At 46.9% G+C, this 15797-nt stretch overlaps 1 protein-coding gene across 2 annotated transcripts in view; it reads left to right on the forward strand.

Annotated features, from left to right (window-relative positions):
* ddb1 (damage-specific DNA binding protein 1) overlaps positions 1 to 15797 on the forward strand; it is a 33672-nt gene that overhangs the window by 16559 nt on the left and 1316 nt on the right. Inside the window, exons 16-26 of one of the 2 annotated variants that reach the window (XR_009956045.1) lie at positions 1158 to 1365; positions 1565 to 1660; positions 1838 to 1949; positions 2562 to 2685; positions 3542 to 3706; positions 3981 to 4075; positions 8381 to 8551; positions 13018 to 13127; positions 13630 to 13799; positions 15267 to 15413; positions 15563 to 15686. Coding sequence is in view for 1 of the 2 variants with exons in the window: in XM_062561886.1 (XP_062417870.1) it covers positions 1158 to 1365; positions 1565 to 1660; positions 1838 to 1949; positions 2562 to 2685; positions 3542 to 3706; positions 3981 to 4075; positions 8381 to 8551; positions 13018 to 13127; positions 13630 to 13802; positions 15314 to 15413; positions 15563 to 15686 (1478 nt within the window). In the remaining variant the exon portion in view is untranslated. Of the gene's footprint in view, positions 1 to 1157; positions 1366 to 1564; positions 1661 to 1837; positions 1950 to 2561; positions 2686 to 3541; positions 3707 to 3980; positions 4076 to 8380; positions 8552 to 13017; positions 13128 to 13629; positions 13803 to 15266; positions 15414 to 15562; positions 15687 to 15797 lie in introns of both variants that reach the window. The other variant, XM_062561886.1, reaches the window with a different exon arrangement.

Consider the following 15797-nt stretch of genomic DNA (forward strand, 5'->3'; position numbering starts at 1 on the left):
AGCTTTTCTAAGCCGCCAAACAGGATCGAAGGCAGCACGCCGTGAGGCAGCAGGGTTGTTAAAAAGGTGGGATCCCGACTCTCTGTGCGTCTCTCTGCTGCAGCAAGCTTTCCGTCAACATGTCACTTTTTGGCCGAATACCTTCCTCGTACTGTAGGTCTCTATTTGACTCGTGTTCAAGGGAAATGTGTATTAATGAGAAGTTTGTGCGGTATTTGGCGCGTGAGCGAACAACAGTGACTCGGCCTGGAAGCGCGTTGGCTCTCTTTTAGCTGCTTCTGGTCAGAATGGAAGCATTGGGCCGATGTGTCCTGACGTATCGGGTGCCGAGTACAGATCCAGCTTTATCCTCCTTTTTATAGCTCAGCAGTCTCATCTGTCAGCAGCTCCCTGCCCCCCCCGTTCCCCTCAGCTCCCGATGAGGTGTTTCTGCTAAGCGTGTTAAGTCTGGATGATGTAACGGAACTGACATCACCACAAGAGATGTCATTTTAAGTAGTAAAAAAAGTAAATCAACGCAGGCGTAATAATATACAACTGCTTTTACGAGCTTTTAATTGCTGCACTAACTAAATCTGACTTTAGTGTTCCTCTCTGGGCCTTTTGAGAAGCCTGGATGGTTTAATGAACTTTTTATGATGTCATATTGACGGAATAAAAATAAAACCTCTGTTCAAATTGCAACAGTCTTGCGGAAAGCTCGCTGTTGTTATCATGCAAACAGGGACATGAATTCTGTTATTCTGATATTCATATTTCTATAGAATACTAAATACGTAAAAAATATAGTTCTGCTGATTGTTAGTCTTGGTGTTTTACTGAGAAACCTCAGTACATTAGGTCGTAATGGTAATGACCAGATGTTTTTATTAATAAAAGTAATGTTCTATTTCCTCATTGTTCCAATCGTGCACATTTATGGAAATAACCATTATAAATGACTTTGCAAAGCAAAAATACAACATTTGGAACTTTTGTTGGTGAACACTGACTTCAGAGCGGTTGATATTCATTTTATATGCACATCTTCACCTGTCAGAGGAACAACAAAATACCAGAGCATCAAAGCTGAAGCGTTTGAAATACACACACAAATGATAATATACTGATTTTAAACGCTCAGACTAACCTTTGGTCGTCTCCCCCCCCCCTCCCAGGCGCCCTGAGCGAGCGGAAGAAGGTGACCCTCGGCACGCAGCCCACCGTGCTGCGCACCTTCAGGTCCCTCTCCACCTCCAACGTCTTCGCCTGCTCCGACCGGCCCACCGTCATCTACTCGTCCAACCACAAGCTGGTCTTCTCCAACGTCAACCTCAAGGAGGTCAACTACATGTGCCCCCTCAACTCTGAGGGCTACCCCGACAGGTGGGCCGCCGGCGCCAGGCTGCTTTTTTCCATCGCTTCATATTCGCAAAAAAAAAAAAAAAAAACACGTCGGCGCCACTTTCCTTTTTGTTTTGATCCTGGAGCAGCTGCGTCTGGCTCAGGAGTCTGTTGATGCAAACGCCCCCCCCCCCCCCCCCCCCCCGCATTAATGCACCATCTTGCATTTATTGTTTTGCAGTCTTGCGTTGGCCAACAACAGCACGCTGACCATCGGCACCATCGACGAGATCCAGAAACTCCACATTCGCACCGTCCCCCTCTACGAGTCCCCCAGGTCGGTCCCGCCCCCCCCCCCCCGTGTAACCTGAACTCTTTTGTTTAAGTGACGGGCTGTTAAATCATTAACAACGAGGGTTCACTGCAGTGTCATCCAGTCAGAAAGCAGAGAGCCTGCTCTGTTCATGTTTACCTTCCCATCCCTTTACCCCCCCGCATCCCCTTCTCCCACCAGGCGGATCTGTTACCAGGAGGTTTCCCAGTGTTTCGGGGTTCTATCCAGCAGGGTGGAGATCCAGGATGTGAGCGGCACCACATCTGCCGTGCGCCCCAGCGCCAGCACTCAGGTGCCGTAGCTCAGTGTTGTGTTTGGCTAATAAACACCCGGGGGCCTGTTTGGGTTTCCTGTCTAACCCGACACGCCAACTAAGAACGTTAAATATCCTGTTAGTCACTTAGCAGGTCTGCTGCAGCTCGACATTCTGCACCAGCATTTTGAATCTTACTGCTGTCGTTTTGACTGATCCTTTACTTTAAATATGGCTGTTTAAGCTGGTTTTCATTATACTTCCACATACTTTAAATCTAGCTCACGAGTTCAAATAAATCACGTTCCAATTACGATGAAATGATCTTATGTTGACATCGGTTGTCAAGTAACGCTTACAATGAAGTTTCAGCTGGCAAGAAGGACATGATGACATGATGCTGATGGCCCAACAGTTAACAACAGAAGCTTCTCTGAGCTTAAGCCCACTCAGCGCGAGGTTCCCCAAAGGGGGCGGACTTCCACTTGCAAACACTTGATGACCAGGAAGATGTTTACTTGATTGTGAAAGGCTGCACATCTGGGGCTCCAGATGTTGCTGTTGAGCTCACACAGGTCCTGGAGGATTTGAATTGTATTATAACCTTTTTTTAAATTAGGTTTCTCCTCTCGTTGCTCTCCATCCGCACAGGCTCTTTCCAACAGCGTGAGCTCCAGCAAGCTCTTCCCCAGCAGCACTTCTCCCCACGAGACGTCCTTCGGCGAAGAGGTGGAGGTCCACAGTCTGCTGGTGGTGGACCAGCACACCTTTGAAGGTGAGTGAGTTTCAGTTTGATCTGACAGAGCCTTTACCTGGTCAAACGCTCCGGGCGTGGAGAATAACCCGGTGAGTGCAGAGAAACTCTTTCCTCAACGCGGTTCTCTTAAATCCATCCATCACGCTTGTAATGGGTCTAATCCCACTGCTCGCTCATCTAACAATCGCGCTCGTATTCATCCGCTCCAACGTCGTTATCCTTAATGTCTCATGGTGCACACCGATATTACTAATTAAATTATACTTGGCATTTAGAAAGGTGCTCCGGGGACTGTTTGATATTTTAAATTCCAGTGCATTTGATTGAAATGTAGGCTCTTATGAAGTCTTAAACGCAACCTTTACAGAGATCTAACACATCTAACACACACAAACGGGCTGTTGGAGGTAAATATCTTTGATTCAACATTGTCCAACCGGAAGCCTCCTGAATGTGGCAGGGGGGGTTTTTTTGGCTCCATTTTGCGCCGTGAATGCTGATATCCCGCCGGCATACACGTGTGCAGGTCCTACGTTAATGACCACACCGTGCACGTAGAGTCCGTCCATAGGACAAATAGTCCCTCTGGCACTCTGTTATCTGTGGAGTCACGTTGGGCGCCATGTACGCAGGCGGTCGTTGATTCTGCCACCGCTGAGATCACACGGCTTTTTGGAAGTATTTGTCCGCGTTGCCGTGGTTCTCGTGTAACGGTCCTCTCACTCCTCCTCACTCGTCTGGAGGTGCCTGAGCGTCCACGTCACTTCATCCACCGCTACGGGGAGAAAACCAGTGACGAGAGCGAAGGAGATGAATTAATTAATGTTGACTAAGTAACACAGTGTGTAACTCAGTGCTCCTGCGTCTCCACCAGTCCTCCACGCCCATCAGTTCCTCCCCAGCGAGTACGCGCTCAGCATGGTGTCGTGTCGCCTGGGAAAAGACCCGTCGGTGTACTTCATCGTCGGCACCGCCATGGTGTACCCGGAGGAGGCGGAGCCCAAGCAGGGACGCATCATCGTCTTCCACTACACAGACGGTCAGTAACACCCCCCCCCCCCCCAACACTGTGTCTGGTTTCCGCTCGTCACTTCATCATTTTCTTATCGCTCCTTATCTTCTCCCCGCTGCCGATCCCTCAGGTCATCCGCTACGCCCTCCCCCTCTGGAGGTGCCTTTCGTTTGTCCTCCTTTTCAACGCTCCCGTCCCTCCTCCTTGTCCCCCGTCATGTCTCTCTGTCCAGGTTGGACGTTCAGAGTGCAGCATTGCGACGTTAACTGCTCCCTGACGCACGTTGTGTTTCCTCCTGCAGGGAAGCTGCAGACCGTGGCTGAGAAGGAGGTGAAAGGAGCCGTCTATTCCATGGTGGAATTCAATGGCAAACTGCTCGCCAGCATCAACAGCACAGTAAGTGCTGCTCGATGGCGTTGCAGCGCAAAAACTCTTGACAAAATGTTAGTTTGCAGCGTTTTGTTTGCTTCAAGGTGGACTTTGAAAGAAGTGAATTAGTCGAACTGTATAAAAAATACCTGGAATACTTTTTTCTTGCCGTGTTGATCATGGAGACATGATTTTGTCTCGAGGCTGTGATTGGTCTGCTAACTACATCCTTTCCAAAGTCTCACATTTCCGGTTTCATAGCATAATTCCGCCGTTATTAAAACAACGATTTTTTACGAGAGAATAAATCAGTTTTTGTCCGAAGAAATCCGTAAATATGACCACTGATACAACCCGTCATTGGGGGACTATAAGGATGCGCGGATGGCGTCCTCATAGTGGACGCAGATCTCTGCAAACGTCGGGCAAAAGAGTGATAAATGAATAAACAAACCAACGACTTCCACACACAAAGACGTCACTTTCTAGGTTTTCTGCAAATAAATCATTTTTTCCACCTAGTGTTCTGGCGGGAAATCGCTTTGCAACACGCGCAAGCCTCCGTCGACACAAGAGGAAAGCATGTTCCAGCCCAGGAAAAATGCTTCGTCAGTCCTTATCTAAATAGATGCCTCCCCTATGGATGTGCTCTGTGAAGCACAATGTTTTCTCCCTCTGGCTGCAGCCTCTGTGGAACGTAACGCAACATGTGACATTAGAAATGTAGTCACTTTTTGACCAATATGTCAAACCCAGCGCAGCACGCTGGTGCGTCGCTCTCTTTCCGCTGACATTGGCTCAAAAATGATGTCTTTCTTTTTAGGAAGTCCCCCTGCCGTGGTCTCTAATTTCGTTGACGAAAACTGAGGAAAACCTTTTCCTTAACAACCTTTTTTCCAAGACGAGACGAAAATGGATCCTAAAAATTAAAAACTATGACTAACTCTATGACTTACGTTGACGAGACGAAAACGTTGGTGGTGGCGAAGCCGCGGGACTCCAGAGACCGATGTGCGTGGAGATGAAGACCCGTTTAACAGCTCGGGGCTGGTCGGCCAGCGGAGATGTTCACGTGGACCTGGCTGCTCCGTTTTCTGGTGACGGGGGCCAGCGTTTAGAGACACGCGCACTTCAACCAGTTCACACGACACCTCTTGAGAAGACCGTGTGAAATGTGGGACGCCGTTTGTAAAATGTTGCACTTCCTAAAATCCTGCGCAGTTTTGGTGCATTTATTGTATCAAAAGGAGAGAAAAAAAAGCGTTTTCAAACATTTAGAGACAAAATCATGTAAATACATGCAACAACTTTTCCAAGTACAATGTTTGGCAGTAACAAGTTTTTAAAAATATTTAATCTAAATGTAAATGTTATGTTATATATAAATTATAATCTAAATGTTAAATATATATAAATGTTAAATCTAAATCTAATTGTTTAATCTAAATGTAAATGTGCTCCGGCCCGTGTGACATCAAAGTGGACTGTATGTGGCCCCTAAAATTAGTTTGATACCCCTTCCTGCCAAACAATGTACTTGGAAAAGTTGTTGCATGTATTTACATGATTTTTTCTCTAAATGTTTGAAAAAGTGACATATGAATATTGTCCTGCTTTTTTTTTTTTTTTTTAGGATGTGCAACATTTTACAAACGGCGCCCCATTGTTAAACCGTTCGGCCACCATGTGTGTGTGTGTGGGAGGAGCTTTACACCCTTGCAAATGTGTTAAATATCCTTGCAATTAAATGCTTCTCTACTTGTTAAAAGCCAAATCCTTTCATGTAATGATGTTTCACATGTCATTTATATCAACTCACACAAACACATCCATTTGGTCTTGGCCACACTGTCAAATTTTAGAGCCTATTGTGGCCCGCAAGTCAAAAAGTTTGCCCCCCACCCCCCCCCACACACTGCTATAGACCTATCTAATGGATAACTCAAATACTGCAAATTAGACTATTATGCAGCTGTAGACACAACACAGGGGGTCCCTGGGCCTGAGAAGGGAAGTGAAGGAGTTTAATATGGCTATTAAATGTGACTAAAACTAAGAAGGATTAAAATTACTAAATGTGACTAAAACTAACACGCATTTTTGATGCGGCTGCATTGGAATTGGTGTCCGATCAACCTGAAAGTTGGCACACAGGTGCTCTTCGACATCCTCTACAAAATGGTCAATCATGGTATGCAAATGCGCCTAACTACATTTTCCGCCATTTTGAATTTGGTGAAAAACTCATTTTTTTTAAACTTCCAAATGACTTGGCCTGCCATAACCAAAGTTATAGCATGTGTAAACATTGAAGCCCTGAACACCAGAGGTGGGACCAAGTCATTGTTATGCAAGTCACAAGCAAGTCTCAAGTCGTTGCCCTTGAGTCCCGAGTCAAGTCGAGTCAAAGACGAAGCAAGTCACAAGTCGAGTCCCAAGTCAAAGCCAACAAGTCTCAAGTCAAGTCCCAAGTCTTACCATTTTAGTTTCGAGTCATTTCAAGTCCTTTTATTATAGTGGGGACGGGGAACCCTGGGTGATGGTGCGCTGCCTCACAGACCTAGACTACGAAGGGAAGGGTAATGGTGGATCGACTGTGACTGTGTTATAGTGCTGTAACGCTCACCCCAATGCTGCAGCGTAAATAAGGAGGCGATGACTGGCTTGCAACTCCGGTGCATTTATTTATATAAAACTACTCAACTTCGGTCACTGTTGGCCGTCACCACGCAGAACGAACACTTCCGCATACACGGCCCCCCAAAACTCGGGTTGTCTCGCGTAACTACAGCTGGTAACAGAGCATAACGTGAACACATGCAACATCTGCATAACTGATTAACTAATAACATTAACTCAGCTCATTACACTACTTTAAAACGGACGTTGACATAATGTTGGCGAGGATTTCCATCGGAGTCTGAATCCGGGTTCAAAAATCCCGATTTTTGTAACCATGAACGAGCTGTCTCGTTGATACGGTCAAATGGACTGCAGTGATTGGATGTCGTGCAGGCAGCGCGGGCTCTCTGCATACAGGTGGCGCACATTTTTTTGACAGATAAACAGAGCGGCGCGGCCGTGTGAAAATGTTTCCCCCCAGTTTTCATGGGAAGTATCAAGTCTTCTCGAGTCAAAAGGCTCGAGTCCAAGTGAAGTCACGAGTCATCGATGTTAAAGTCTAAGTTGAGTTGCAAGTCTTGGTACGTTTTGTCGAGTCGAGTCTCAAGTCATCAAATTCATGACTCGAGTCTGACTCGAGTCCAAGTCACATGACTCGAGTCCACACCTCTGCTAAACACCCTAGTTCTTTCATAATTTTTGAATTCTGTGACGTAGTGCTCACTTATACAATCGTAATTGCTGCAATGAATATGGGAACTTTTTCAAAAACCAGTAGGCACGTAACACAGTCACTGAAAAATGGGTTCTCGTTGTGGTTGAATTTTTTTGTGGTTATATTTTTTTGTGGTTGAATGTTTTGCAGTTGGATTTTTTGCTAAATTTTAAGATTGAAAAACATTAAGATACATAATTTCAATGCATAAATATTCAGTGCTAGAAATTCAATCACGTTTTTCTTTCAAAACCCCCTGACACAGATTTACTTCCATAGAGGGCAGGCCAAGCCATTTGGAAGTTATAAATCTTTCCAGATGAATTATGCATTGAAATTATGTATCTCAGTGTTTTTCAACATTAAAATACTGCAAAAAAAGGTACAAAAATTCGACCGCAAAAAATTTAACCGCAACATCCAGGACCGCAAGGAAGAGCAATCGATTCTAGATTCAAGATCAGGAGCGTGCGTCAAGCAAAAGGAGCGAGCAGAGTTAAAGGAGAGTTAAAGCCCCGTTATTGGGACATGGGTCCAATAATAACGGCGAACTTTTAATAAATGCTCTTTTATGTATTACTTCATACGTGGCAGTGACTTAGTGCTCACTTATACAATCGTAATCGCTGCAATGGATATGGGATGCATTTTTGAACATTTTCAGCACAATATGTTTGCAAATGTGTGACGACTCAAGTGACGGAGGCAGACAACACCTGCCTGCCGGGGGGAAACAAACACGCACCCGTAGCCAAACACTTTTTGAAAGATTTCGAGGGAAGTTGTGTCATGTATGGTATTTTGAGGGGCTTTTTTTGGGATGGTAGATCAGAATGTCCTGGTTATCCCTAAGTGTCACCCTGGGGATGTGTACTCTTTGCCTGAAGTGGAATGGTGTTGAAAGTATTGATTGTTTCCTTTTAATCGATAAGCGGCACCCGGAGCTGTAATGGCTGGATCCGCACCATTGATAACTCGTCCTACCTCCTCTTCAGGTTCGCCTCTACGAGTGGACGGCGGAGAAGGAGCTGAGGACCGAGTGCAACCACTACAACAACATCATGGCCCTCTACCTGAAGACCAAGGGGGACTTCATCCTGGTGGGGGACCTGATGCGCTCCGTCCTGCTGCTGGCCTACAAGCCCATGGAGGGCAACTTTGAGGAGGTGAGGAGGCCAATGAAGGGCAAACACGAAGGGGGTGTGTGTGTGTGTGTGTGTGCCCTAATTAATATTTTTCTGCATTTGTTGTTGTTAGCAGAGATAAACCGAAGCACTCGGAGAAAACTCTTAAAGACAACACTATATATGTGTGTGTCTGTGTGTGTTCAGTACCAGTCAACGGTTCTCATTTGATTTCATGAGGAACCTTGAGGCAGGTCTGAAACGGGCAATGAACGGTTTTACCATGGCGCCCTTGACTCTTTGGAGGATGTTGCGTGGCGCTGCCATGTGGTTCACCAGTGTCATGCAGATGTGTTCATCAAACAACGCTTGGCGTTGCTTCCTGTCGGTCTTGAGCAGGTCCTTGTAGGCTTTCTTCTCAGCAGTCTTGATGTTTTGTGTCCGTGCCTCAAGGGTAACCTCAATATGTTGGAGCTTGCTGTGTTGTTGGGTCGACGACGAGTCATGAATCTTTGGAGCAGGTTATGTTTCTTTGGCTTTATCATTTGGCCCACCAGTGCTGTGCAGATTTCTTCTTTTTTCTATTTTTTTTCTGCTTTTGTTGTTGTTAGCAGAGATAAACCGAAGCACTCGGAGAAAACTCTTAAAGACGACACTATATGTGTGTGTGTCTGTGTGTGTGTTCAGTACCAGTCAACGGTTCTCATTTGATTGAGACACGTTTTACTTGCACTGTACATGAGGAACCCTCATGAGGTTCCTCAAGCTTGGCGTTGCTTCCTATCGGTCTTGAGCATGTCCTTGTAGGCTTTCTTGTCAGCAGTCTTGATGTTTTGTGTCCGTGCCTCGAGGGTAACCTCAAGGACTTGCAGTGTTGTTGGATCGAAAACGATTCATGAATCTTTGGAGCCGGCTATATGTCTTTGGCTTTATCATTTGGCCCACCAGTGCTGTGCAGATGTTTTCTTCAAAGTCTGGATCATTTTCCTTCAGAAGCGCCCTTAGCTTAAATGCATTGAAATCATGCATTGTCTTGCGCAGGTCCTTGTAGGCTTTCTTGTCAGCAGTCTTGATGTTTTGTGCCTGTGCCTCGACGCTAACCTCAATATGTTGGAGCCTTTCAAAGACCCGCTCTGTTATTCCATCAACGGTGAATTTGTTGCAGAAAGCCCCTTTTGAATCATGTGTTATCCGACTGACCAGCTTCTCCACCATGATCCTGGACTCCAATTCGCCCCAGCAGTTTGGTGTGTGGGTTTCAGCTTGCACCTCTTGGACAGAAGCTGGGTCTGACTCAATGTTGTCCGCCGCTGTCGTTACACTTTCAATAATGACGGGCAACGCTGAGGTCGATGGCAACGCTGAGGTCGATGGCAACGCTGAGGTTGATGGCAACGCTGAGGTCGATGGCAACGCTGAGGTCGATGGCAATGGCAACGCTGAGGTCGATGGCAACGCTGAGGTCGATGGCAACGCTGAGGTCGATGGCAACGCTGAGGTCGATGGCATTGCTGAGGTCGATGGCATTGCTGAGGTCGATGGCATTGCTGAGGTCGATGGCATTGCTGAGGTCGATGGCATTGCTGAGGTCGATGGCAACGCTGAGGTCGATGGCATTGCTGAGGTCGATGGCATTGCTGAGGTCGATGGCAACGCTGAGGTCGATGGCATTGCTGAGGTCGATGGCATTGCTGAGGTCGATGGCATTGCTGAGGTCGATGGCATTGCTGAGGTTGATGGCAACGCTGAGGTCGATGGCAAACTGAATTGGGCCGGTGTTTCAACGATAGGTTGTCCCAAAGGCTCCATCTGAGGGTTCAAGACCTCAATCTTCTGTGGAGAATTGTCACTGCGCGTTCTCATCAGCCTTGACATGGCGCCCATGAATCTTTTGCGCAGGGAACCTTTCTTTGGCTTTACCATGTGCCTCGCCAGTGCCTTGGCGATTTCCTCATCAAACACGGGCCGTTTTAGCTTTAGAAAGGTCTTTAGGTTCCGTGCACCTTCCATTTGCTTGCGCAGGTCCTTGAAGGCATTCTTGTCCGCAGTCTTCTTGTTTTGTTTCTGTGCCTCGGTGGTAACGTCAGCATGTTGGAGCTTTTCAAGGAGCCGCTGTGTCAGTGATTCAACGATGGGTTGGTTGCGGGTAGCCTGTATGTTATCCCCAGTTATCCGTCTGACCAACTTCCTCACCATGATCCTGCACTCCGATTCGTCCCAACGGTTTTCTGCCACGATGTCCGCTGGCTCCAATTGAATGACATCTGGGTCTGGTGGTAAAAGCTCGTAAATTTCCGTTGCGTCCGGGGCGTAAAATTGCCTGTAGGTCTCACATACTGTGGCATAAAATACGTGCCGAGGGCCGAGTGGTCTTTGAATAAAGACGTGTAATCGGTAGTCTGATGGCACACTGGCCATGGCCAGAGTTTCAGCGATGTATTTATCGAGAGGCTTCATTTGAGGTTTCATATTTTGCTCATGCCAATGAAGAGAAAAGTGAATCCACTGTTCGGTGATCCTGCGTAGGTGTTTCTCAATCTCAATGGGCGGGTCATATTTCACTGGCTTTATCATCTGCCTCACCAGTTCCTTGACGATGATCTCGTCAAACTCCGGCCGATAGTTCTTTAAAACGAATACCATGTTGTAGTCACCTTCCATTATCCCCTTCAGCTCGTCGTAACCTAACCTGCCAGCGACGAGGATGTTCTGCTGGCGTGCCTCCAGTGACACTTTATAAGGGGAGACCCTTCTAAAGACCTGCGGGGTCAATCGCGCGACTATGTCATCAATGGTCTCGGCGTCAACGAAACGCTTGTTTGCCCGGCAGGCCATCCTCCTCACCACATACCTGCACTGTCTCTCGGTCCAACGAGTGGGGTTGAGCTCACCTATCGCCTCTGGGATATAAGTTGCTGCGGGCTCAAACATGGCACTGTCCACAGATGAACTGGACGGAGCCGTAACGTTGCATTCAGGCTCTGGAGTCCATCCTTCGCTGCATGAAAAATATTGGCTACTTCCACTGTCCACCGAACCGCTGTCTTCTGTGTCGGTGGACAAATCCATGTTGATTTCGCCTTCTTCTAAAGGCTCCTCGATCCGGTGAAAGGCTTCCACGTCTTCTTCACTGTTCATAATGTCATTGGATTCTCCAGAGAACTCTGGATCCTCGGAATGAGAATTTATGCCAGTCATTTCTTTCCTTTAAGTTCTCTTGTACCAAACTTGCTGAACTGAAGTTCTTTAAATGACGTCTCGAACAAGTGTTCTTTAAATGACGTCTCGAACAAGTGTTCACAGTACTGTGTCCAGCCGTTGTTTGTGTGTAAATCACAGCCTAGCAACTGCTGCTTTGATCATTGAGGTCATCAAAACAACTGTTGCTAGGCAGCGATGAGGTCATCGCTGCCTAGCAACAGTTGCTTAAAAGACAACGTTGATCTCGCAACTCAAATATTGGCGTCGTCTAAATGGGTTTGCATTAACGTCGTAAATAACGCGTTTAACTGACAGCACTAGTTTTTTTAACTAATTTTGAAAAATAACAATATGCCCGAGAGAAGTGACATTCTATACTTTGATACAGTGAAATACATGATTATGGAGTGTTTCCCCCTAGGTTTACATCTTCGGCGGGGGGGTAGTAGTGTGTTGGTCGGGTGCAGCCGTCACACGGACATTTATTTAATTTTTTTTTGACAGTAAGAAACGTGTGTGTTGTCAGCTTTTTAGAGACTCCAGTCGCCTTTGATTATTATGCACAACATTGATTCATCTCATTTACAAAATTTGCAGCAGAATGACGAGGAAAAAAAGAAAATCCTAAACCTACTGTTTATTTATCTATTTTATTATATTTTATTTTTTTTATAAAATAAGTGTGTCCTTCCTGTAGGACTGGCAGGGAGAATCTATAAATGGCCGCGTCTCCTCTCACAGCTACCTGTTCATGCCGTCTACACATCCGACACGAACCAAAAAGAAAACTGAAATAAGAGAGCGATACCGAGCGCAAAGAAGAGTTGTGTAAACGTTAAACCACTTGGAGACAGAAATATCTTGTGTCTGTCCGCTGGTACGTGTGTGTATACACACACGTGCGCTCACACGTGTTGTAGCGGAATTGGCCTGCATGGGGGGGGGAAAAAATCCACACCTTTTCAGGGGGGTGCGGGATAGTTTGAGGGGGTGGGGTGCCCCCCCCCCGCTGTTATAATGGTAGGGGAAACACTGTGATTAAGACATGTGACTCCACTAATCAGCTCTTATGGTTCAGCTGTGTGAGACAAACAGACTCTATTCACTACAACACATGATCATCCAGGCTCTTATTTTGAAATGATGGAAGTGCTTGGGGGGGTATTTGGTAGTAATATTGGTGTTAGAGTATATTTATAGTGAATATTGTGGCCGTGATTCTTGAATGATTGTTACAATTCTGAATATTTCCCACAAAGCTCATAGATTTTGTTTTTACCGTTTTTGTTCTTTCGTTTGCGGCTCAGATTGCACGTGACTTTAATCCGAACTGGATGAGCGCCGTGGAGATCCTGGACGACGACAACTTCCTGGGGGCGGAGAACGCCTTCAATCTGTTTGTCTGCCAGAAGGACAGGTGAGCAGGCAGAACATCCCGTCTCATGGTGTGATACCCGGAGATATCGTTTAATCAGCGCTTTGTCTCTGCTCCTCCTGCGCCGTGCTCTTCACATGCAAATGGACTGTCTTCTTTTCTTCTGCTTTATTTTTTGTTCCTTTTGAAAGTGACGATGAGTCTTTTAGCCGCTCTGCTTAGTTTTTCTATTAGACGGGTTTGGATTCGGTGGGGAAAGGTAGAGAGATGTGGCATCTCAACTCCCGCGACCTTCTGTTGTTGTGTGGCGTCTCGCCTCCTGTTGCCCCCCCCCCCCCCCCCCCCCGCCCCGCCCCCTCTTCCTCACCCTCTTTATCCATTACTTTTAGTCTCCGACCTTTTTCAAGGCCTCTGATGCCTTTCTCCATCTCGCTTTTCTCGCTTCACAAAAACAACCTTTTTACTCGAATTGCTCCTCTAATGACCCCGCTGCCTCCCACATGCTCGCCTCCTTTTTATGGTTCCTCCCTCCCCTTCCCACCAGTGCGGCCACTACGGACGAGGAGCGGCAGCACCTGCAGGAGGTGGGGGTCTTCCACCTCGGGGAGTTCGTAAACGTCTTCTGTCACGGCTCGCTGGTGCTGCAGAACCTCGGGGAGAGCTCCACGCCCACCCAGGGCTCCGTGCTCTTCGGCACCGTTAACGGCATGATTGGTAATTACACACTGCCAGAGGCATGCGTACACACACACACACACACACACAGAGTAAGAGATGGTTTCATTTGATCCAAGTTGCTTAAAGTTGACAAGATCAAACATTTTCTAGCGAGCTGAATATTATTAATAAATAACGCTCCAGCAAGCCGCCGTTTAGCTTAGCACAAAGGCTGGAAGTTGGGGGGGGGGAAGCTAGCCGGCTCGATCCAAATGTAACAGGTCGACCTCCTGCCGATTCTGTAAAGTAACACATGTAGTAACATGATTTTACGGAGATTAAAGGTAAATACAGCTGTGAAATAATGTAAATAAATATATATTTAATATTTAAGTTTTGCCTCCTGCTGCTCGCATTGACACAAAGCTCCGAGTGGCTTCTCATTTCCACTAGTTCCATAAATAGGGACGTGCTCCTTTGGCCGATACGATTCCTGATCCCATGTTTCAGTGATGAGTTTGATGGCGATTATTCTGTTCAGTGAAAAGAGAGAGAGTTGTTGTTTGTCATATAATCTTATAATAATAATAATAGTATCCCACATCCCTCATTGCTCAGGTTTAAGATGAAAAGTAGGCATCCGGACACACTGTTGTTTACATTCCCACAGCACATCATTTCAGGGAAGATTGTGGTTTGTCTCAGTAAAAATGGGTAGTGCGAGTACCGAAGAGCCCCCCCCCCCACACACACACTCACACTCACATGGCGTCTTATCGTGAAGATGGTGCGTGTGATAAATCTGAAGTGCCTGTGAAGAAGCTGCAGGCGCCGCGTTTGATCCTCTCATCCAACAAGTGGAGAGTTTTCATAAAGCTGCTGTGTGGCAGATATTAAAGGTGACGGAGGGGGGGGGGGGTCTCAGCTTTCATCCAAACAGCCAATGACTTCATGCTTTCACATCAGTTGTTCTCATCTCCACAGAGGTGGTTAGTTTACCTGGTACTTTGCTCCCTACAGTCGGGGGGCGGGGGGCGGGGGGTCGTAATCTGCGTTTCATTGAATCCAACATCAAGTGAAATGAAATGAACGAGGACCACGAAGCAACGTAGACGTGCACAACCCGCCTTTGACATTTTACACACCAAACAAAATCCCCAAATGAGGCGAGTTCTCTGCAGAAGAGAAGTGAAAACATTCATTGTTCATCCGACTGTTTGGACCATTTGTCTTTTGGCTTCGACGCACAGAAACAAACCTTTTGTTCACAAGTTTGAGTGCAGATCGTTTCCTGAGAGCCTCGCGATGATCAACTGTCTCACTTGGAGACAGGAAGTGGTTCTTGGAGGAAAGCTCCATTTGTCTCTGTCTCGAAAAAGAACAGCATTTTCTAGAATGTTCTGTATTGTTACAATTCACCCTACTTCACTCCCATCGTGGCCTCTGCACACGTGACGTCTCCTCTAGATTCACATGACGCCTCGTCAACTGACGTGTGTGTGTGTGTGTGTGTGTGTGTGTTAGGTCTGGTGACCTCGCTCTCCGAGGGCTGGTACAGCCTCCTCCTGGACCGGTGACCTCGCTCTCCGAGGGCTGGTACAGCCTCCTCCTGGACCTGCAGAACCGCCTCAACAAGGTCATCAAGAGCGTGGGCAAGATCGAGCACAGCTTATATCCTTCTGAGGCGTTGGGTTGGTTGAGTGGACCTGATGGGGAAGTGGGAGGAGTTACTGGGAGGCGCTTCGATCCGGGCCGAGAGATGTTGCGTCTCGCGTGTGCCGTGTCGCCTGTAGTGATTTCTCCTTGACCTCCGGCGGCACCTGGAGGTCCTTCCACACGGAGAGGAAGACGGAGCAGGCCACCGGGTTCATCGACGGGGATCTGATCGAGAGCTTCCTGGACCTCGGCCGGGCCAAGATGCAGGAGGTGGTCAGCACTTTACAGGTGAGCCATATTCTAATATCTAATATGTGTAGTTTATCAGCCAAGTGAAGATAAAAACCAGCCTTGGTTATAACTACCAAATATCAATGATTTTACTTATTTGTTTATGAA

The sequence above is a fragment of the Pungitius pungitius genome, chromosome 4, assembly GCF_949316345.1.
Source record: "Pungitius pungitius chromosome 4, fPunPun2.1, whole genome shotgun sequence".
In the NCBI taxonomy this organism is placed as follows: Eukaryota; Metazoa; Chordata; class Actinopteri; order Perciformes; family Gasterosteidae; genus Pungitius; species Pungitius pungitius.